Source organism: Mesoplodon mirus, assembly GCF_964341445.2.
Source record: "Mesoplodon mirus genome assembly, chromosome: 9".
NCBI lineage: Eukaryota > Metazoa > Chordata > Mammalia > Artiodactyla > Ziphiidae > Mesoplodon > Mesoplodon mirus.
Window position 1 is genome coordinate 73,773,966 of NC_138985.1, and position 23,281 is coordinate 73,797,246.

Genomic DNA, 23,281 nt, shown 5'->3' on the forward strand with positions numbered 1-23,281 from the left:
TCCTTTTTTGGGTTCAGGCCTTCTCCCAGACCCCCTTGGAAGCTGTCCTTATCTTACAGACTCTGACACCCTGCTCTGGGCCACTGTGGCTCTCCCCTCCAGCATGTTCACCTGCCATTCTCAGCCTCAGATAATGATTTCTGGACTGAATTTTCAGGAAGGAAAGTGGAAGAGAAAGAGCTGAGATAATTTTGAAGTGTTTAAAAACTAATATTTAACTGTATTATAGAGTTAACTGGCATATGAATAGAGGAACTAATTTGATTTTTTTATTCTTATGTTAAAAAAAGTAAAAAAAAAAAGATAAAATTGTAGTTTGGGGCTGCCATAAAAAAAAAAATGACTAAATGGAGATAAAACTCTGGAAAAATTTAGCCTGGAAATGAAAGTTATTTGCAGGTGTGTATAGTGTTGTAGAGATACCATTGGTTACATTTACATATATTTTGACAAACTGAGTTTGTAAAACTTTTGGGTGGCCTCCAAATTTATTAATAGCTGAGACAAATAGGTTAATATTTAGAAGGAAGAGAGCTTTCGACTTTGGGGCTCTGTTCTTACACTGCCTAGAACTCTCAAGCAAGTAGATGATAAACACAAGGTAATTGTGCATGTCAAGGAATCAAATGTGTAGCATAACTTGTGGTTCATTCTTAACTAACTCAAGTTTTTATGATAGAAGACTGAATTATTTATTATGTTACAAGTGGTAATATTTATAGTAATAACATAATAATATTTCCATAGAATTCCTGTCATGGTCCTGAGAATAGATTTTAACTGAATGATCAGTAATTCAAGTGACAACACACTGATCAGCAGTAAAGTGCTAAGAGTTATAGACTAAGCTAATGATATAAAAATGAAAAAGACCTCTTCAACTCTCAAAGGTATTTCCAGGTAAACACACACTACTAATTACAATTTAATTTAATAAATGTTTCAGTAGTGTAGATTTAACATGCCATGTAAAGAGGGGAGTTATTATATGGGCTTAATGGGGAAAACATCTTATTTGTCTGAAAGGATAGAGTCCTGAAGCTAGTAACTCATATTGTGCTTGCATTTCAAATGCATTATTTAGTTTGGAAATTTTGTAAAAGAGTTATTTATTCTTATGCTTGTTATTTTGTTTTTAGCATACCATGATAATCAGCTTCTATATTTAAACTAACTTAAATCTAACTTATAATACTAAGTACAGCAACTGTTAAATTAAAAAGAATATTGTGCTTAATGTAGCTTCAAACTCCAATTTCTGCCACAAATGGTCACTTTGAATCTCAATTTCCTTATCACAACAGACATTTACCTGGTCTTTCTAAACCACTGAGATTTCAAACAAACAAACAAAAAAGCCATGCCCTCTAAGAACCTGAGTGTATGGGATGGGGGTAGAGTGGAGACACTTGGACAATAATACTGTCTGCTATTTGTAACCACCTCTTCCTCACAGAGGGCTTGAGATAATTGTGTATATAAATGTACTTTGTACATATACTATATATATATAAAATGTACCTAGTAAATCTGTAAACTAAATAAAATGTTAATTTTAAGCAAATATTTATTAGTGCATTTTTACAACTTTAGTTTTAAGATCTAAATACCAGGGATGAAGAGAAGAGAAAGATCAGGGATGGTTGAGAATGATATGGCAGTTAATAGGTTAAATACTTGATTAATCCTTACTTTGAACTTCTGCTTTAGTTGTACTCCTTTGATTATTAAACATTTAGAGTACATGTGCCCTTACTTTGCAATTCAGTATACACATTGCTGGGCAAAACTCTTTTTCTGGTGAGAGATTTAGCTAATTTGAAAGATCGTTGAGAACTTGTTCTTTTCTCATTATAAATAAGGTTTAGCTGGGTAGCTTGCATTCTTGTTAACAAAATTGATTTTTGTACTTGCTATTATGTACATTTCAATAAAGACATGATGTTTAAGTATTTTGCTGAAGTTATTTATGTGACATCTCTGATTATTATTTTTTTAATTTTTAATTAAAAAAAATTTTTTTAATTATTTTATTTATTTGTTTTTGGCTGTGTTGGTTCTTTCTTGCCGTGCGTGGGCTTTCTCTAGTTGTGGCGAGTGGGGGCTACTCTTCGTTGCAGTGCATGGTCTTCTCATTGCGGTGGCTTCTCTTGTTGTGGAGCATGGGCTCTAGGCGCCTGGGCTTCAGTAGTTGTGGCTCGCAGGCTATAGAGCGCAGGCTCAGTAGTTGTGGCGCCCGGGCTCAGTTGCTCTGCGGCATGTGGGATATTCCCGGACCAGAGCTCGAACCCATGTCCCCTGCATTGGCAGGCGGATTCTTAACCACTGAGCCACCAGGCAGGCCCTAGTTTCATTTTTTTAAGAGAAGTGAAAAACCTTGATTCCTGTGAAACAGTCTGTGTAGACTCCTTTATTTATTTTAATAGTTTTTTCTCCAGTTAAATCTATATTCAGTTACCTATTAGCTCTTACTAGATGCCTTTTACTTCTCTAATACTAATTATTTTATTTCTTATTTCTAAGCTTATTTATCCTCCTGTATTTTCTTTCCTCTTCATTCAAATTCTAAACCAGAGGTTGAAGATTTCATCTTTTTAAAAAGAACTGTTCCACATTTTAGCATTACTTAAGTGCTCATTGGTTTGCTTGATTAGTTCCTACGGATGTCTCACAGAAATGCTGCTTGCTTGCTTGCTCTGTGAAGCCATCCTTGATTTCCTTCAAACTACTTAGGTGTTCTTTATGTATTCCTACTGTATTGTTTAACCGTAACTATAGCTTGTTTCTCAACAAAATTACACTTTTTGATGGCAAAATGTCCCTAGTTCTAGCATTTAGCAGCTGTTCAATAAATAATAAAATGAATTTATGTCTTTGCTTTTTTTTTTTTTTTTTTTGCGGTACGCGGGCCTCTCCCGTTGCAGAGCACAGGCTCCGGATGCACAGGCTCAGCAGCCATGGCTCACGGGCCCAGCCGCTCTGCGGCATGTGGGATCGTCCTGGACCGGGGCACGAACCTGTGTCCTCTGCATCAGCAGGCAGACTCTCAACCACTGCGCCACCAGGAAGCCCCTGTGTCTTTGCTTTTTATCAATTGTAATAGTCCATCAGAGGATAGTTGTTGGAATGGAAAAGCTATAGGATGTTGGGATGAGATTATTCATCTGAATTAAACCTCTTTGCTCCTTGGCAGGTTTTTTTTTTTTCAAGCTGGATCATTAAATCAATTTAGTGAATCATTTAAAAGAATGAAAAATAGAAATTATTAGAAAATAGACTGCATTTTGCTTAGCAAGACTATTGTTTCATGAAAGTTGTAAATTTGTACACATACATTTATACAATACAGATAAGTATACCTATATATTTGTGTATACTGGGTTTTGATGAAAAATGTGTTTGGGGTTTTTTTGTTTGTTTTTAACTGTAAACTGTGGTAAAGTAAGTTGGAAAGCCACTGCCCAGTGGGAGAGTCCAGTAGAGAATATCAAGAGAATTCGTTTAGGAGCAGATTTACATGAAGAGCAGAATTGAGGACTAGGAGTTAGAACACTGCTGTTCTGGTATCTCTAAGGACTATTCCAGTTCTAATGTTCTGAAACTCTACATAATTTAGCAAGATGATGTAGAACACATTGTATGTGTTCATTACACAGTTTGTGTAATGAAATGGGTTTTTCCAAGCTGCTAATGACAGAACTGAGGAGGAGCGTCTGTGGTTAAGTGTTTATGTGCAATATACAAAGGAAAAATCCTCAAGGTTTAAGCTACCTATGAAATTTCTACTTAACTAATAGAGTAATACAGTATTATTTACATCAGTTGCTATAACTATATATGGTTAAGGAAAAATAATTTACCAAAGAATTATATGGTATAATGTCTCAGTGTGTTTCATGTGTCAGATATTAATAAATATTTCAAGGGGTTGGTGGAAATTATCTAAGGCTGTAGAATTGAGGAGGTGCTGGGTAAAACAAAGATAAGCAGTTTCTTTAATTGTAGGACTTCTCAGAGCCCTTATAATCCCAAGGACCTAAAGGAACGTGACTTTATTATAAATAATTAGTGATCTAACTTTTTTCAAAACTTTATGAACAAACATTTCATGAATGTTTCATTCTTAGGCTTGAAGTATAATATTCTTGAATGATGATGGCATGGGTTTCTTGGGCTAGACTTCAAAGATAAAGAGGACATGGGTTATTTTAACCTGCTGATAATGTTAAACTACAGGTGTAATATTAGACTCTAGTTAAGTACTCTTATTTTGTAATTTTCATAAAGTAGTTAACATCTTAAATTGTGTTAACAATATTTTGTTTTAATGAGGACAGAAAAAAATTTAATTCCATTTATTTCCTTTTAAAGTCAGTAAAATAAGGGAATGATAATGACTTTGTTGCAGAACGTTTTTAGTGCATTTCAAAGTAAAATAAATGTGTCATTAATTTGGATCATTTAACAGATCTTAAAATGTTATGTTAATTATAAAGAAATAGAAAATATTATGGATAGATATTCTATTTATATTTATTGAATAATTTTGTTTTCTTAAGCTAGGATGTGTGATTCTGAATTTTGTTATTCTTAAATAATAATGATAAATAACTTGATTGAGGTTGTTTCCACAGATTCTTTAAGTAGAGTTGGAGTTGATGGGACTAATTTAACTCTCAGTTATTTTGCATTAGTAACGCTATTGCTTTCCCTTTAGTAAAGCCAATGAGCAAGAATGTATTGTAGTTATGTCACCTTGAGAGTATTAGGACAAAGCTACTATATTTTGTATTATGATTATAGGGTATCTGACATTTTGGTTTGGAAGTAAATATCACTCTACTAAAGATAGGTAGGAATTAATAACTTAATGTCCGAACTCAGGCATAACTTCCCTGCAGTCAACATTTCTTTTTTTTTTCTTTTTTAAAATTAATTAATTAATTAATTTAGCTGTGTTGGGTCTTCATTTCTGTGCGAGGGCTTTCTCTAGTTGCAGGAAGCAGGGACCACTCTTCATTGCGGTGCGCAGGCCTCTAACTATTGCGGCCTCTCTTGTTGCAAAGCACAGGCTCCAGATGCGCAGGCTCAGTAGTTGTGGCTCACGGGCCTAGTTGCTCCGTGGCATGTGGGATCTTCCCAGACCAGGGCTCAAACCCGTGTCCCCTGCATTGGCAGGCAGATTCTCAACCACTGCGCCACCAGGGAAGCCCCAACATTTCTTTTTATTTATTTTGAGGCTAGTACCTGTTAGAATCATTATGTTGTCAACCTTACCCTTCTACTATGTTCTCAAATGTCTCACATGTTTATTCTCCCCCAAAAAGAAAAGTTTATAAATATAAACATTTTTATTTTCTAAAAGATGTAAATTCTAAAGACATTTAGTAAGGTGAAGTCCCTTTTTCTCCCTCCTTCAGTTCCAGTCCCTTCTCTAGTGACAAGCATTATTAAATTGTTACAAATTTCTGGCATTTTTCTATAATTTTATATACACTAGTCATTCCCATGTAGATTTCTTTTTTATATAAATGGTACTGTGCTGTAAATACTGTTCTGTGAATGTTTTTTTCCCTATCATTTAATATATTATACTTTTATTCATGTCTGTACATAAAGTAACTCATTCTTCAGAGTATGAGGTATTCCATACTATGTGATTATCATGATTTATACAGTCTACTGTTGATGGACAATTAAACAATGCTTAATTTCCTTGAATTTTTAGGTACACATATAAATGCTTATATAATGTACATTTCTAAAAGTGAAATTGCTGGGTCAAAAGGCATGTGCATTTAAGTTGTGATAGACTGCCAAATTGTTCCTTGGAAAAGCGATACCATGGCACAAAAACAGAAACATAGGTCAATGGAAGATAGAAACCCCAGAAATAAATCCACGTACCTATGGTCAACTGATCTATGACAAAGGAGGCAAAGATATACAATGGGGAAAAGACAGTCTCTTCAATAAGTGGTGCTGGGAAAACTGGACAGCTACCTGTAAAAGAATGAAATTAGAACAGTCCCTAACACCATACACAAAAATAAACTCAAAATGGATTCGAGACCTAAATGTAAGACCAGGCACTATAAAACTCTTAGAGGAAAATATAGGAAGAACACTCCTTGACATAAATCACAGCAAGATCTTTTTTGATCCACCTCCTAGAGTAATGGAAATAAAAACAAAAATAAATAAATGGGACCTAATGAAACTTCAAAGCTTTTGCACAACAAAGGAAACCATAAACAAGACAAAAAGACAACCCTCAGAAGGGGAGAAAATATTTGCAAACGAATTAACGGACAAAGGATTAATCTTCAAAATATATAAACAACTCATGCAGCTCAATATTAAAGAAACAACCCAATCCAAAAATGGGCAGAAGACCTAAATAGACATTTCTCCAAAGAAGACATACAGATGGCCAAGAAGCACATGAAAAGCTGCTCAACATCACTAATTATTAGAGAAATGCAAATCAAAACTACAATGAGGTATCACCTCCCACCAGTTAGAATGGGCATCATCAGAAAATCTACAAACAACAAATGCTGGAGAGGGTGTGGAGAAAAGGGAACCCTCTTGCACTGTTAGTGGGAATGTAAATTGATACAGCCACTATGGAGAACAGTATGGAGGCTCCTTAAAAAACTAAAAATAGAACTACCATATGATCCAGCAATCCCACTACTGGGCATATACCCAGAGAAAACCATAATTCAAAAAGACACATGCACCCCAATGTTCATTGCAGCACTGTTTACAATAGCCAGGTCATGGAAGCAACCTAAATGCCCATCGACAGACGAATGGATAAAGAAGTTGTGGTACATATATACAATGGAATATTACTCAGCCATAAAAAGGAACAAAATTGAGTCATTTGTTGAGACATGGATGGATCTAGAGACTGTCATACAGAGTGAAGTAAGTCAGAAAGAGAAAAACAAATATATATTAATGCATGTATGTGGAACCTAGAAAAATGGTACAGATGAACCGGTTTGCAGGGCAGAAGTTGAGACACAGATGTAGAGAACAAACGTATGGACACCAAGGGGGGAAAACTGCAGTCGGGTGGGGATGGTGGTGTGCTGAATTGGGCGATTGGGATTGACATGTATACACTGATGTGTATAAAATTGATGACTAATAACCTGCAGTATAAACAAACAAATAAAAACAACAACTAATACTAAACTTTTTGGGGTTATTTGTATGGAAATATGTTAACAAATGTTTCAGACATTACATGAAATTTCTAAAAATCTTATATGTTCTGGTATAATGTTATAAGTCATAATTCTAGTTATTACTTTAAAATGTATACCTCAGAAATCACTAAATTTCCTTGTCAACTGCATTATTATAAACTTTCATCAAATCTTTAACCGTGGTCATTTTTAAGTCTCCTGTCATTTACAGACAGTTCTGGGTGTACTCTGATGCTTTTGCAAAAATGTTCCTATAAAAGGGTTTCATCTTCAAGGAATTCATGGAAAAGACTCTGACAAGTACATGTTTCTGGTAACTGACTATACTGCTGAACTGAATGAATAAGCATTTTCAGAACTCTAATGGAAAAGTGCTAACAAAAGATCAAGATGAAAAAAAAATTAATTATATGGGACTGAGTGAACTGATGAGGATGATTATAATTTTTGTGATTTTCTGTTTGAATAATAAAAAAAAGAAGCAATAGTGCAATGATGGGGCGAGGTCCTGGTTCCTCCTCAAAGAATATACACAGCAATACCTTTGAGTTCTTCTGTGGAACTAAGGCTCCCACCCAGGTGGAAGATGGTAACTTCAGGCTGAGCACAAGATTCCTGAAATGCCACCCTGTTACCTCACCACCAACCAATCAGAAGGAAGTCTGCACACAGTGGAAGATAATAAAGACCCTTGACCCCCTCCACTAATGAGTCTCCCTTTAAAAACTTTCATGGTTGAGCAGAATCTTTGGAGTTGGTTTTTGGACACAAGTTGCCAGTCTCTTGCATAAAGCAACCTTTCCATTCCTACCAGCACTTGTCTCTCAAAAGTATTAGCTTTTGAGCAGCGAGCAGCCAAATTGAGTTCAGTAACATGGGGTCAGGATTCCACACACCACCAAGCAATTCTCGGACACCATCTGAGTTTCCTACAATCAACTCAATTCTGAAACTATCTACCTAGAGATAGCATCAGATTCTACAAGTTAAAGGCTCAGTCCTATAAGACTGCCCCCTTCCCCCAGTTGCCACTTCAGACACCAGTCACAAGTCCAGGTCTTTCTGACCCACCAGCTGTCAAATCAGAGCTTCCAATGACCCCTTCTTGAGTTTCCATACCAGGGAAGAGCTAAATCAGACTCCTTATTGGATCTGTTTCTTTGAGTTTAAACTTTGCTTTTTGTTGCTTTTGTTATTATAATCATACATAATGACCTGCCCTGGGACCCTGACCCTCTGTCTGAATGTTAAACCAAAGTGCCTTTGTTCAGGGAAACATCCTGACCCTGTCTACCTGTGAATTGCTGCAGAAAAGAAGAAATGAACACATCTGCTCCCCGAGGCTGGCCATTCTAGGAGATATCTGCAAGGCTTATGGCCTTTTTACTTTACTTCCTCACCCCCTCCCCCTCTCTGTTCTATAAAAGAAGCTGGCATTCAGACCAAAATAATGTGGGTTCTGGGGGACCCTTGTCCGCCATCTTCTCGGTCTGCCGGCTTTTCGAATAAAGTCATTACTCCTTGCCTCAAAAAAAAAAAAAAAGAAAGAAAGAAAAGCAATACCGGTTTACAGTTCCAAGAGCCACTCTGAAGGCTGATCTATTTTCTTTAGGCTTAATTAAGCATAGGTTTTTCTCTGAACACCACTTTAGTCACATCTCTTAGGTTTTTGTATATATTACTCATTTTGTTTGTATTTGAGTAGTTTTTCAGATAAGAAGATTTGAGGGGAGATGCTGTTTTATGTCTAAGTGGGCAAATGGATTGTGTTATTTTGTTGTTAATTTATAATTTCACTGCATTGTAGTCAGAGAATACGATCTGTAGATTTCTGTGTTTTTCAGTACTGATTGATTTTCTTTATAGCCAAAACATGATCTCATTATGTAAGTGCTTCATAGGTATTTGAAAAATATGTTTATTCTCTGGGTAGGAATTTTTTTGAAAATCAACCATATTAATTATTTAGATCATTTCCATTTTTTAATCACTTTATCAGTATCTGAGAGGCCTGTTTGCCTTTCACTGTATATGTTCTCTTAATTCCTCATTGTTTCTAAGTTTTTATCTTATGGAATTTGTCCTTTTCATTTATGTTATCCAGTTTATTGACATACAGTTATTAATAGTACTCTCTTATAATTTTTTTTATTTCTGTAAAATTGGGAGTAATATCCACACTTTCTGATTTTAGTAATTTGAATCTTCTCTTTCTTTTATTCTCAATCAGTCTAGCTAAAAGAGTTGTTAATTTTGTTGATCTATTCCAAGAGCTAACTTTTGGTTTGGTTGATTTTTCTCTGTTGTTTTCTGTTCTCCATTTTATTTATCTCCTCTCTAACTTTAATATTTCCTTTCTTTTGCTGGTTTTGGGTTTAGTTCTTTATTTTTTAGTTCCTTATGTTGTAAAGTTAGATTGTTAATTTCAGATCCTCATTTTTATGTATGTGTTTACAGTTACAAATTTTTCTATTAGAAATGACTTTTCCATATCTCATAAGCTTTGGTATGTTGTGTTTTCATTTTCTTTTTTTTCATGGTATTTTCTAATTTACCTTGTGATTTCTTATTTGACCTGTTAGCTGTTTGAGTGTATTGTTTAATTTCCTTATACGTGTTAATTTTTTCATTTTCTTTCTGTTATTGATCTCGAGTCTCATTTCGTTGTGATAGGAAAAGATGATTTAAATCTTTTAAAGTTTATCAAGATGTACTTGGTTTTATGGTCAGTCTTGAAAAATACTCCCCGTGCACGTGAGAAAAATGTGTATTTTGGTGTTATTGAATGGAGTATTTTGTCTGTTTGTTAGGTCCAGTTGGTTTATAGTGTTGTTCAAGTCCTCTGTTTTCTAATTTATCTTCTGTTTCTTCTATCCATTATTTAAAGTGGAGTATTGAATTCTCCAGTTATTATTGTAAAACTGTCTATTTTCCCCTTCAAAATTTTGTCAGTGTTTCCTTTATATATTTTAGGGCTCTGATGTTTGGTGTATATATGTTTATAATTCTGTAATAATATCCACTTCATGAATTGACCCTTTTTTGATAATAAATCCTAATTTGCATCTTGTAACAATTTTTTACTTAAGTCTCTTTTGTCTGATACAAGTATAGCCATGTCACCTCTTGATTACTGCTTACATGGAATATCTTTTTTATCCTTTTACTTTCAACTTCTGTGTGTCCTTAGATCTAAAGTCTTTAGATCTTACAGATAGCATACAGTTGGATCAGGGTTTTTTTAGCCATTCTGGCAGTCTGTGCCTTTGATTAAGACGTTTAATCCATGTACATGTAAAGTAATTACTGGTAACAGAGAACTTCGTTTTGTCATTTTGTTGTTTTCTGTATGTCTTACAGCTTTTGAGTATATCATTTTCTCCTTTACTGCCTTCTTAGTTGATGTTTTGTAGCATCACGTTTTGATTCCCTTTCTCATTTCCTTATTTGTATATTCTGTAGATGCTTTCTTTGTAGTTATCATAGAGATTATATATAAAATCTTAAATTATAATAACCTAACTTGAATTTATACCAATTTAATTTTAATTACATATACAAACTACTCATATACAGCCCCCACATACTTTTTATTATTGATGTCACAAATTGTATCTTTGAACATTGTATACTCAATAACACAGACTTCTAATTATTTCTTTTTCATTCGTCTTTCAAGTCTTACAGAAAATGTAAAGTGGAGTTAGAAACCAAAATTACAATAATACCAGTTTTTATATTTGTCCATGTATTTACCTTTACTGGGGATCTTTATGTGGCTTTGACTTATTGTCCAGGGTTCTTTCATTTCAACTGAAGGACTCCCTTCAGCATTCCTTGTGGAGGATGTGTAGTGATAATGAATTCCCTCAGTTTTTGTTTATCTGGAAATATCTTAATTTCTACCTCAGCTTTTCAGCACAATTTTGCCAGATATAGAATTCTCATTTGACAGTTGTATCATCACATTGTCTTCTGGTCTCCAAAGTTTCTATCTACTGAGAAATCAGCTGCTAATCTTATTGATGATACCTTCTATGTGATATGTTGCTTCTTCCTTGCTGCTTTCAAGATTCTCTTTTTGTCTTTGTTTTTTACCAGTTTGATCATGATATGTCTCAGTGTGGGTTCCTCGGTTTATCGTACTAGTTCAGTGAGATTCTTGGATTTGTAGATTCATGTATGTCATCAAATTGGGAAAAAATTTGGTCATTTTTTTTCCTTTAAATAGTCTATTTGACCCTTTCCCTTTTTCCTTCTAAAGCTCTCATACTGTATATAATAGTTCAATAAATGGTGTCCCACATAGATCCCTTAGGCTGTGTTTTTCTTCATTCTTTTTTCTCCTTAGACTCAATAATTTTAATTGTCCTGTCTTCCAAGTTTGCTGATTCTTTTTGTTTGTTTGTTTGTTTTTGTTTTTTGTTTTTTTATTTTGCGGTATGTGGGCCTCTCACTGTTGTGGCTTCCCCCACTGCAGAGCACAGACTCCAGACGCGCAGGCCCAGCAGCCATGGCTTACGGGCCCAGCCGCTCCGCGGCATGTGGGATCCTCCTGGACCGGGGCACGAACCCATGTCCCCTGCATCGGCAGGCAGACTCCCAACCACTGCGCCACCAGGGAAGCCCTGCTGATCCTTTTTTAGACATGCTCAATTGCTTTTGAACCTCTCTAGTGAATTTTTTCAATTGTGTGTTTCAGCTCCAGAATTTTTGTTTTTTTGTTTTGTTTTGGTTTGGTTTTTTTACACAATTGCTATTTCTTTGTTAAATTCTGGTTTTGTTCTTACATCATTTTCCTGATTTCTATCAATTGTTCATTGTTTTCTTTAGCTCTTTGGACATATTTAAGACAGCTATTTTGTTTAATTTATTATTATTATTTTTTTGCTATTTAAATGTATTTACTTATTTATTTGGCTGCACCAGGTCTTTAGTTGTGGTATGTGGGCTCTTAGTTGCGGCATGCGGGATCTAGTTCCCTGACCAGGGATTGAACCCGGGCCGCCTGCATTGGGAGCGCAGAGTCTTAACCGCTGGACCACCAGGGAAGTCCCTAAATTTATTTATTTTTTAAAAAATTTTATTGGAGTATAGTTGATTTACAATGTTGTGTTAGTTTCAGATGTATAGCAAAGTGAATCAGTTATACATATATCCACTCTTTTTTAGATTCTTTTCCCATATAGGCCATTACAGAGTATTGAGTAAAGTTCCCTGAGCTATACAGTAGGTCCTTATTAGTTATGTATTTTATATATAGTAGTGTATATATGTAAATCCCAATCTTCTGATTTATCCCCCTGACCCCCGTAACCATAAGTTTGTTTTCTACTTTGTTTCTACAAAACTCTTATCTCTGTTTTGTAAATAAATTCATTTGTACCCCCCTGTTTTTTTAGATTCCACATATAAGAGATATGATGTTTGTCTTTCTCTGAGACAGCTATTTTAAAGTCCTCATCTAGCAAGTCCACTATTTATGCTGCTTCAGGAATGGTTTCTGGGATTTTGTTTTGTTCCTTTTTATGGGCTATGTTCTCTGTTTCTTTGAATGCCTTGTGATTTGTTGTTGTTGTTGTTGAAAAATATACATTTGAAAAAACTCACCCTGCCCTGTCTTTGCAGACTTGGTCATATGTCGGGGCAGATGTCTGATGATTAGCTGGGCATGCTCTGAGCCTAGAGATCCAGCCTAAAGTGAAAGTTTAATGCCTTTTCACAACTTTTCTGAGCATGTTTATTGCTTGAGCCTGTATGTGGCTTTCTCAGTTTCCCCTGCATACATGGTTTATTTTGAATGTCTTAATTCTCCAAGGAGTTTTACCTCAGCGTCTCCTCAGGGCCTTAGGTGGTCTGTTGTGTCTCTCCACCCATAATTTTTTGCTCCAGGCATCTGTAGTCCTCCTGCACTTTAACCAGTGATGCCCAGTGCTTCTCCAACCTGAAATCCCAGTTAGGCAACACTAATCCTTCTGACAGCCCCAAAGAGGTTAGAATGTTTTATCTGAGTAAAGTCTGCTCTGTTCCTTCTCATTTGAGGGAATGACACTGAAAACTCAGCCTCTGCACTGGTGCCAAATTGAATCTTGGAGACAGAGTTATGGGTGAAGTAGAAAGTAATAGCTTTATTGCTTTGCCAAGCAAAGGGGGACACAGCGGGCTTGTGCCTCGAAAACTGTGTGTCCTAACCCAGGAGGATTTGGTGAGGAGTTTTATAGCAATGGTTCAAGGGCAGGGTTGCTTCTAAATGAAAATATTGTAGATACTTCTGATTATCCCCAAGTACTTGGGTTTTATTCTAGTCTTTCCTCCTTTATTCAAGGTTTAAGAGTTTAGAAAGAAGCAGGTATGGGAACCTATAACTTATTTTCCCTTGACTTAGAAATTTCTACGTCTAGAAAAAAGGGTATCCTCCCTCATTCAAAGGGAGTAAGCCCAGACCACCTACAATGGTTCTTACCTTTCTTTGTTTTTTTCTTTGTTTTAAAATTTTTATTTATTTATTTATTTATTTATGGCTGCATTGGGTCTTCATTGCTGCATGTGGGCTTTCTCTAGTTGCAGTGGGCGGGGGCTACTCTTCATTGCAGAGCACGGGCTCTAGGCTCATGGGCTTCAGTGGTTGTGGCACATGGCCTCAGTAGTTGTGGCTCACAGGCTCTAGAGCACAGGCTCAGTAGTTGTGGCACGTGGGCTTAGTTGCTCCACGGCATGTGGGATCTTCCCGGGCCAGGGAATCGAACCTGTGTCCCCTGCATTGGCAGGTGGATTCTTAACCACTGTGCCACCAAGGAAGTCACCTGGTTCTTACCTTTCTTGAGAGCCAATATCAAAAGAACTCAACCTAGAAATAGAAATAGTAAGGTTAGTATTGTGATGTCAGTTATTTAGGCTAAAGATGCCTATTAAACTCACTGAACTATTAACAATAACTAGATTCTTTAACCTGGTGCCATATTAATTGATAATTATTATATGACTTTTAATCTATTTTAACTCTGTATTATGTATATCCTGAAGCTGTTTATATTTTAGTAAAAAAAATTTGTACATTTGGTATGGTGTACTAGACTTGACATGAAGGGTCAGAGAAGAGTATGTGAATCTTAGTGCAAATCGTGTCTTACCTCTCTCCTTTCCTACTTCAGGCAGGAACATTTTTATAAAAAGTAATTACCCATGATTTTTTGGAGTCTGGTTTATAGAGAAGTACCCTTTATACTTAAGCTGATTGGTATATGGGTAAATTGGAACTATTTTTTTGTGCTTCACTTTTGTACTAAGATGCATTGTGATTAATTTTTCTTCTTTTTATCAGCAGATTTCTACTTTTTATAGCTGCATGATTTGTTTCCTTGGTCATTCATTGTCTGTAATAAACGTTTATACTTCTTTTATTTTTTATTTCACTGAAGCAGCAATATATAATCCAACTGGGATGTTTCCTTCATGACTCACTTTCATCTCTAGGAATACATTACTGTTAAAAATGGTGACTACAGATACATTACTTTTAACGAACACAGGTGGTAGAATTATAAAGGTAAAAATCCTTGGAAACATGAGTCTAATTTGATAGATAAGAAAATGAGGGGGCTTCCCTGGTGGCGCAGTGGTTGAGAGTCCGCCTGCCTATGCTGGGGACACAGGTTTGTGCCCCTGTCCGGGAAGATCCCACATGCCGTGGAGCGGCTGGGCCCGTGAGCCATGGCCGCTGAGCCTGTGCGTTTGAAGCCTGTGCTCCGCAAAGGGAGAGGCCACAACAGTGAGAGGCCCGCGTACCGCAAAAAAAAAAAAAAGAAAAGAAAGAAAAGAAAATGAGGGCAAAGAATTTATTCTAATAGAGAGTCTTTATAGTATAATTTCTAATGTCACTTCCTTGTCCCACTAAGAAGTACTTGCATAAAAGCAAGTTTGATTATAGCATTGGTTGAATATTTAAGCTTGATAAGGTAGCTGAGTTTAACAGATTTCCACCTCTGTTTCTTTTAGGTGAATCTGGACTGGGAAAGTCAACATTAATCAACTCATTATTCCTCACAGATTTGTATTCTCCAGAGTATCCAGGTCCTTCCCATAGAATAAAAAAGACTGTACAGGTATGTATATTGTTAACTGATGATAAAGTGGGGTAATGTTAACAGATACAAAACACATTCTATAACTTGTATTATATTTCCATAGAGGTAGATTTCAAGTTTGGCCTTAGCCAATGTAAAGTGGTAAACATGGTTACTGATAAAAAAGAGAGATTGATTTATTGAGAGAAGTGCAGGTAATTAGAGAAATTTTCTTGATTAGAACCTTAAAATTTGTCTTGAGGACCCTCCTAGAGAGTATACTGGGATGTAGTAACAGCTGGAGTTATGCTGCATTATGGTAGCTACTTGCTATATGTAGTAGCTATTTAAGTTTGCATGAGTTAAAAGTCAATAAAACTAAAAATTCACTTTCTCAGTTGCACCAGTCACATTTCAAATGCTCAGTAGTCATATGTGGCAAGTGGCTACCATTTGGGGCAGCACAGATATGTTTCCACCATTGCAGAAAATTCTGTTGGACAGCGTAGAGAAAACATGATTCGTGTGGAAGCCATTATTATTTAAATACAGTGTTCTGTATTAATGAGTGGCATGATACCACATGATAGTTGAATGGCAATAGCAATTTGTTAAGGCTTATAAGCTATGTGTGGTCTCATTTAGTACTTCTCGATCTTTAATGTATATTCAGATCACCTGGGGAGCTTGTTAAATTTAGTTCCTGTTCTGGTAGGTCTGAGGTGGGCTGAGATTCAGTATTTCTAACAAAATCCAAGGTGATGCTCATGTTACTGGCCCATATAGTGAAGTGCTAGACTCTCTAGCTCTGCATTGTCCAGTACAGTAGCTGGTAGCCACATGTGGCTGTTGAGCTCTTAAAATGTCTATAGTCCAAATTGAGATGTTATGCAAGTATAAAATACACCCCAGATTTTGAAGACTTAGTTTGTAAAAAAGAATGTTATTTCATTAATAAATTTTTCTATTGATTACATTTTGCAGTAATGATAATTGGTTATATTGGGTTAAATAAAATACATTAATTTTACCTGTTACTACTTTCTAAAGTGGCTACTGAAATTTTTAAAATTATGTGGCTCACATTACATTTTTGTTGGGCAGCACCGCTCTAAACTATTGATTGAAAAAATTGTTGATGGATTGATGCAGTAATACACAGCACAGAAGCAGAAGAGAAGTGGAGTGAACAGTTCTGGCAGTAGCATGTTTTATTGAGGAGGTGACTCTGGAGCTGGATATTTTATTTCACCTTTTTAAAGTTTTCTCTGTTTTAGGAATTAAAAAAATTTTTTTTAAATTTATTTATTTTATTTATTTTTGGCTGCATTGGGTCTTTGTTGCTGCACGTGGGCTTTCTCTAATTGTGGCACGCGGGCTCAGTAGTTGCGGCTTGCGGGCCCTAGAGCACACGGTCAGTAGTTGTGGTGCGCAGGCTTAGTTGCTCCATGGCATGTGGGATCTTCCTGGACCAGGGCTCGAACCCGTGTCCCCTGCATTGGCAGGTGGATTCTTAACCACTGTGCCACCAGGGATGCCCAGGAATTTAAAAAATATCCTTCATGGAGCTTGAGATTTCAAATTACCTACAAATATGTGTTCTGTTGATAAAAACTTGATACTGTACTTCATTGCTTATTTTGTGATGTATTGAATATTTTAACCCTAAGCAAGAAGATATACTTTTAGCTTTCTTAATTTAAGTATTTAAATCCAGGATTAGTGACTAGGTATGTAGAAGTGTTAAGGGAACACCACAGTGTAGATTCCTAAATTCAGGAATATTTACTGTAAAATATCTGTTAAATATTGATGGTCACATATTTACCAGTGGTGTTCTTGGTGATTAGTGCTGGTGAGGAAATTTTCTGAGTCCTCTTTGTAGTTTTAGCACATAGCATAATGCGAGGTCTAGATTAATAATAAAACAACACTCCGTGAGTCATTAACATCTTCCAGATACTATTCCAAACACTTTAGATGCATTTACTTATTTAATTCTTTCAGTAACTTTATGAGGTAAGTGGTATTCTTATCCCCATTTTACAGATGTGGAAATTGAGGCACAGAGATGGTGATATGCCAAGATCATGTAGTTAGAGTACCAGAACTAGGATACAAATCTAAGCACTCTGGTTTAGTCTGTAGTGTATCAACTGTACTATCCCTATACTGTAGATATTTAATAAGTTTTAGTTTAACAGATTAACCATTTCTTAATAAGTGGATTAGCTTTTCTTTACTTTTTAATAATGTTTGGTCCAACAAGTTGTCAGTTTTCTTTGATTTATATTGCCTTTTCCTTTAAAAACCTTACATATGGAGATAGTTTTCCCAGTTAGGCAATTTAGACAAAATGAAGACAAAATGATTTGATCAGTGAAGTCACCACTTCATAGTTATGTAATATATGAAAGTTTAGTTTAAAAAAAAATCCAGAAAATTAGGTTATAAGGCTGATCTATCTGATGCTGGCTAGTAAGGAATACTTAAGAGAAGTGGTTTTTTGTTTGTTTTATTTTTAAAATATCAAATGGTGCACATGTAATGTTTGCTGTTGCTTATTAGATTTGAATTTTTAAGCTGGACTCCGGAGGGTATTGACTGACTGTAGGACTAGGCTTGAAATTCCAGTAAACTGCTTGGTGGATGATGGAAGCCAATTAACTCATAAAAGTTTTGTACCTTACCATGTTTTATTTTACTTTGTTTAATAAAGGCAAATGGACAATATTTCTAGCTCTCTTGATTCACCCAATGCAGTGATTTTTGCTAGTGCCTGAACAGGTGAAAGTATTGGCACATGCAATCTAAGGAATTCATCACATAGAAATCTAGTTTAACATGCTCTGCAACAAAGTATTTGCTCAAACAATGAGAGATTGTTTTACTCCCCCTCCCCCCAACCTAGTTCTTACACTTGTCCACTTTTGGCTTATTCTGCTCTGACCAAACCAACCTCCTTGCTGTTCTTTGAACAGGCTAATCCTACTTCCACCGCAGGGGCCTTCCACTTCTGTTTCTCGCTTGCTTCATAATTTTCATCAGTTCTCTGCTTAAAAGTTGCTTTCTTAAGGAGGCCTCTCCTGACCACCCTATAAACTTCTAATTCCCACCCCAGGCTCCAAATGTGTAAGCTCTATAGGGGTAGGAACTTCACTTTATTCACTGCTGCAAGCTAAGTTCCTAGAACTGCATCTGTTACACGTTAACATCCCATATTTGTTGAATGACTGAACAAACAAGTTTCAAAAATTTATAAGACTTAGTGTTTAGTTGGGATATTTCAGACTTTGAGGGTCTTTGAAGTTCTGTTTATCTTTCTTTGGGTCTGTGAAGTTTTATAAAACACTATCATAGATTAAGTGGAATAATTTAAAATTTGAGAATCTTTTGAAATTTTAAATTTGATTATCTTTATTGAAGTTTTGTTGATTATTTTTATTTTGTCTTGAGCAAAATTTTTTTAATTTAATTTTTAAATTGATGTGTAATTTGTGTACTAAAAGGGCACAAATTTAAGCATAGAACTTGATGAGTTTTTATATATGTATCCATATATCCAGTTAACCACACCCAGATTAAGATATAGTATGTTTCTAGGATCCTGGAAGACTTCCTTATGCCTCCTCTCACTCAGTATTATACCCACCCCCAAATTAAACACCTTTCTGACTTCTATCTCCATAGATTAATTTTGTCTGTTCTTGAACTTCATTTAGATATATTCCTGTCTGATTTCTTTCACTGAAGATTATGTCTGTGGTATTTATTCATGTTGTATAACTGTAGTTCTTTTCATCATTGTATAATATTCCACTGCATGAATATATCACAGTGTATCCCCTCTGTTGTAGATAAGCGTTTGGGCTTTCACTTTTTGACTAACGTAAATATTCTTGTATATATCTTTTGGTGGACATAAGTACTCATTTCTGTTGTGCATATATGTGTGCATAAAGACATTTCATCATTTCATTTTATTTTCTTTCATTTCTTATGAGATTGAACATGTCTTTTATACTCATTAATTGTTCAGATTTCATTGAGTGCTTTGACCATCTTAATATTTCCTATCTTTTTCTTCTTAATTTGGAGAGAAGTATCTTATCTAGGTAATAGTCCCTTACATTTCAGTCATTGCAGATAATTTCTCCCAGGCTGGCATCTGTTAAAGGTGGTGGGAGAGGCTCTCAGTTTGTCAGAATTCTATTTACATTGGCCTGTCTCCAAAATAATCCTGTCTAAACTCACTTGGCCTTCCTTTTTAAGATAACACAAGTGTCCTCTTCTATTGTGAATATCTTCCTAGCTCTCCCTGTTTTGAAAACAAAGGAGTAATTAGGACTAAGGGTATCTCTAGTAAGATTTTTAAGACAAAGGCTTGTGTACCACTGTTAAATCTCCCCCCTTTACCAAAAGTGAGACATTAACATTTGAGAACTGGGTTGATCCTGATTAGAATCCCAGAGAAGTCCTCTTTCCTGACTGTACCATGGAGGTATTCCTTGATATACTGGAGACAAGATGAAGATCATCTGAACTCTTTTCTTCACTTACCCAGGAGAGAACATGACATGTTCCTAGTCATTCAGTGTAGTTAGAGAATAGAATGTAGTTTTCTTTTACAGTTGACTGGCTTTTCACCAAGCTCGATAATCTAGCAGATGATCTGCTCTTAGATGCTCTTAAATTCTTTTAGTGAAGAGTGATTCAGAAGTATTACATCTCAGCCCAGACATATTAGACCAGGAAAAACATACAATCCTGAGTTTCAGAAGGCAAATATTTGCAATTTCCCTGACCTGAAGCCTTTCTGGAACACTTCCAACTGTCAAAAAGAAGAAGAAGAGAAGAAACATCCTGTGATGTGGCCAAATAGGGAGTGAAATTTTAATAAAGACCACAATTTCATAATCTCTTCCCTAAGCATTATTTATTTACAAGAGGCTTATATCTTAAAGAAGAAATTCCTTCACATTCACAGTCTTGGAAGGAGGGAGAAACCATCTACTCTGAGCAGAGAAATGATTCTGAGTTTCCGGTATATCAGTGGTTCTGATTTGAGTGAACTTTCAGTAATAGATAGAAGTCTTCTGAGATTAATTCCCAACCTCCTATCTTTGGCCTTAGGTACCTGAGCTGTGCAGTTCCAAATGTGAGCTGACATTCTAGTCCTGTAGTTCTTTATACCAGTGGTTCTCAAAGTTCAGTGTGTATCACAATCACTTGGAAGCCTTGCTCAAACAGATTGTTGAGTCCCCCTCCGCAGTGTTTTCTGTTTAGTCGGTTTGAGGCAGGGCCCAAAGAATTTGCATTTCCAGTAAGTTCCCAAACTATGCAGCTGCCAGTCTGGGTACTATACTTTGTGGACCACTGCTCTGTAGTGTTTCTGGACTGCTGCAGACTGGTTTCATCCTATCTCTGTGGGAAGAAAGTAAGAGAGTGAACTGTTTTTCCTTAGTTCTTTCAGAATATTTCAAATTGAATGAAATGGCACCATGTTACTTTCACTTTCATTCATATATATATTTTCCCAATAGACTGATTAAAATAAAGTGATAGGGCTTCCCTGGTGGCGCAGTGGTTGAGAGTCCACCTGCCGATGCAGGGGACACGGGTTCATGCCCCAGTCCGGGAAGATCCCACATGCCGCCGAGCAGCTAGGCCCATGAGCCATGGCTGCTGAGCCTGTGTGTCTGGAGCCTGTGCTCCGCAACGGGAGAGGCCACAACAGTGAGAGGCCCGCGTACCGCAAAAAAATAAATAAGAATAAAATAAAATAAAATAAAATAAAAAAGTGATAGAAGAAGTTGAACACTTGAGCTCTACTTCATATCCCAATCTCAAATATAGGTGCTCAGGTTAACAAAAATTTTAAGAAAAATATTACATACAATGTTGTATATATGGTAGCAAATTTTATAATTTTGTTATATTTGAAAATATATCTTATTTCATGTCAGCAAAAGGTTGCCAACTGCCTCCTAGGGAAAGACTGTCCTTTATTCTGAGACTAAATCCATTTCAGTTTCTTTTGTGAAATGACAGTGCTAGTTTTTTTTTTTCAAGTTCTTTGTTGGTAGCCTTATATTGGTCCCCTTTAAAACTTTTTTTCTTGGTCTGTGAAGTCCAATAAATCACTATTTTAGATTAAATGGGTATGAAAATTTTGGAGGTGAGAAGAAGTGAAAACAGTGAATCCTATCCCTAAGATAACATCTTATGACTTCTTGGAACATTTTTATAGAGTCCAATTAGGAAACTCTCCTGTTGATGTTGGTCCAGTTTTGATAGTTTTTTGAACCAGTCATAACACAGAACAGATGATTGAATGCTTGTCTTCTACCAGGTTTGAGGGCTACAAGGATGATGGACACAGAGTTCTCAAGGATGTCACAGTCATATGAAGGATATAGCAAACAATTATGATTTAGTGAGAAAGGTGCTGCTATAGGGTGGTATAGGTGACCTTGGCAAAGTATATTTTAGTGAAACAGTAGGAATAGAGGGGAAGATGACAGTGGGTTGAGAAGTGATTTGTGAGGCAGTGAAGATGGGGGTAGAGCTATGAAGGAAGGGATGAGAGGGAATACCTAGAGGTTGAGTGCAGGGGACAGAGACAGTGGTTTGGTTTTTATTTCCAAGAAAGACCTGAGAATGTTTGTATCCTGTGGGGAATCATTCCCTAAGAGATAAGAGATTGAAGATACAGGGGAAATAGTCTAAATAGTTGTCAAAATGACTCTAAAATGGAAATTGGTCAAATCCCCAGCATAGATTGAGAAATTAGCCTTAGGAAAAAAAGGGATCTATTCCACTGAACAGGAGGGAAGATTCAGTGTTGCTTCAAACAAATTGGGGATGCTGTTGGGAACCCTCCTACACTGTTGGTTGGAATGTGAATTGGTGAAGCCACTATGGAGAACAATATGGAGGTTCCTTAAAAAGCTAAAAATAGAGGTACTATATGACCCAGCAATCTCACTCCTGGGCATATATCTGGAGAGAACTCTAATTCAAAAAGATACATGCACCCCAGTGTTCACAGCAGCACTATCTAAGACATGGCAGTAACCTAAATGTCTACTGACAGATGAATGGATAAAGAAGATGTGGTGTATACACACAAACACACACACACCCCACACACAATGGAATACTACTCAGCCATAAAAAAGAATGAAATAATGCCATTGCAGCAACATGGACGGACCTAGAGATTATTATATGAAGTGAAGTACGTCAGAAAGAGAAAGACAAATACCATATGATATCACTTACGTGGAATCTAAAAAAATGATACAAATGAATTTGTTTACAAAACAGAAGCAGACTCACAGACTTAGAAAACAAACTTATAGTTACCAAGGGGGAAGGGGGGGGATTAATTAGGAATTTGGGATTAACATGTACACACCACTATACATAAAATAGATAAAAAACAGGGACCTACTGTATAGCACAGGGAACTATATTCAATATCTTGTAATAAGCTATAATGGAAAATCTGAATATATATATATATACACACACACACACACACACACATATATACATACATACATACTTTGCTGTACACCTGAAACAATGTAAATCAACTATACTTCAGTTTTGAAAGATTAAATAATAAATAGCAACAACAAATTGGGGGTGCTCTCCTCTTCCAGCAGAGATCAAGTGCTTTGCTGAGCATGGTGGCAGAGATTGTAATGTAGAGCTTGGGAAGAGCCATACTGGGAGGGACATGAGTTGAAGGAGCAAACAAATAAAAGCCTTACTGTGAGAGGCATGAGATGAAGGAACAAGTAAAAGGATCAGCATATGGCATGGAAATTCCTGTCAAAGTTGAAGTTTATGGATTTTATGGAAAGGTATCTGAGCTGGAATGGAAAAGAAAGGATTGGGGAGGGGGGTTTGCTAATAGAAAATGAAAGGGACAAGGGAATTAAGATCTCAGTGTAAGGAGACAAGGGAATGAGGTGTAGTGGTTCA

The 23,281-nt window shown here is 36.1% G+C and overlaps 1 protein-coding gene across 2 annotated transcripts in view; it reads left to right on the forward strand.

The window, feature by feature from the left end:
* Window positions 1-23,281, forward strand: part of SEPTIN7 (septin 7) — a gene marked incomplete at its 5' end in the record, with an annotated part of 111,079 nt that overhangs the window by 48,327 nt on the left and 39,471 nt on the right. For both annotated transcript variants that reach the window (XM_082632808.1, XM_082632807.1), the window contains one exon: window positions 15,219-15,325. In XM_082632808.1, coding sequence (XP_082488934.1) covers window positions 15,219-15,325 — 107 coding nt within the window. The remainder of the gene's footprint in view (window positions 1-15,218; window positions 15,326-23,281) is intronic.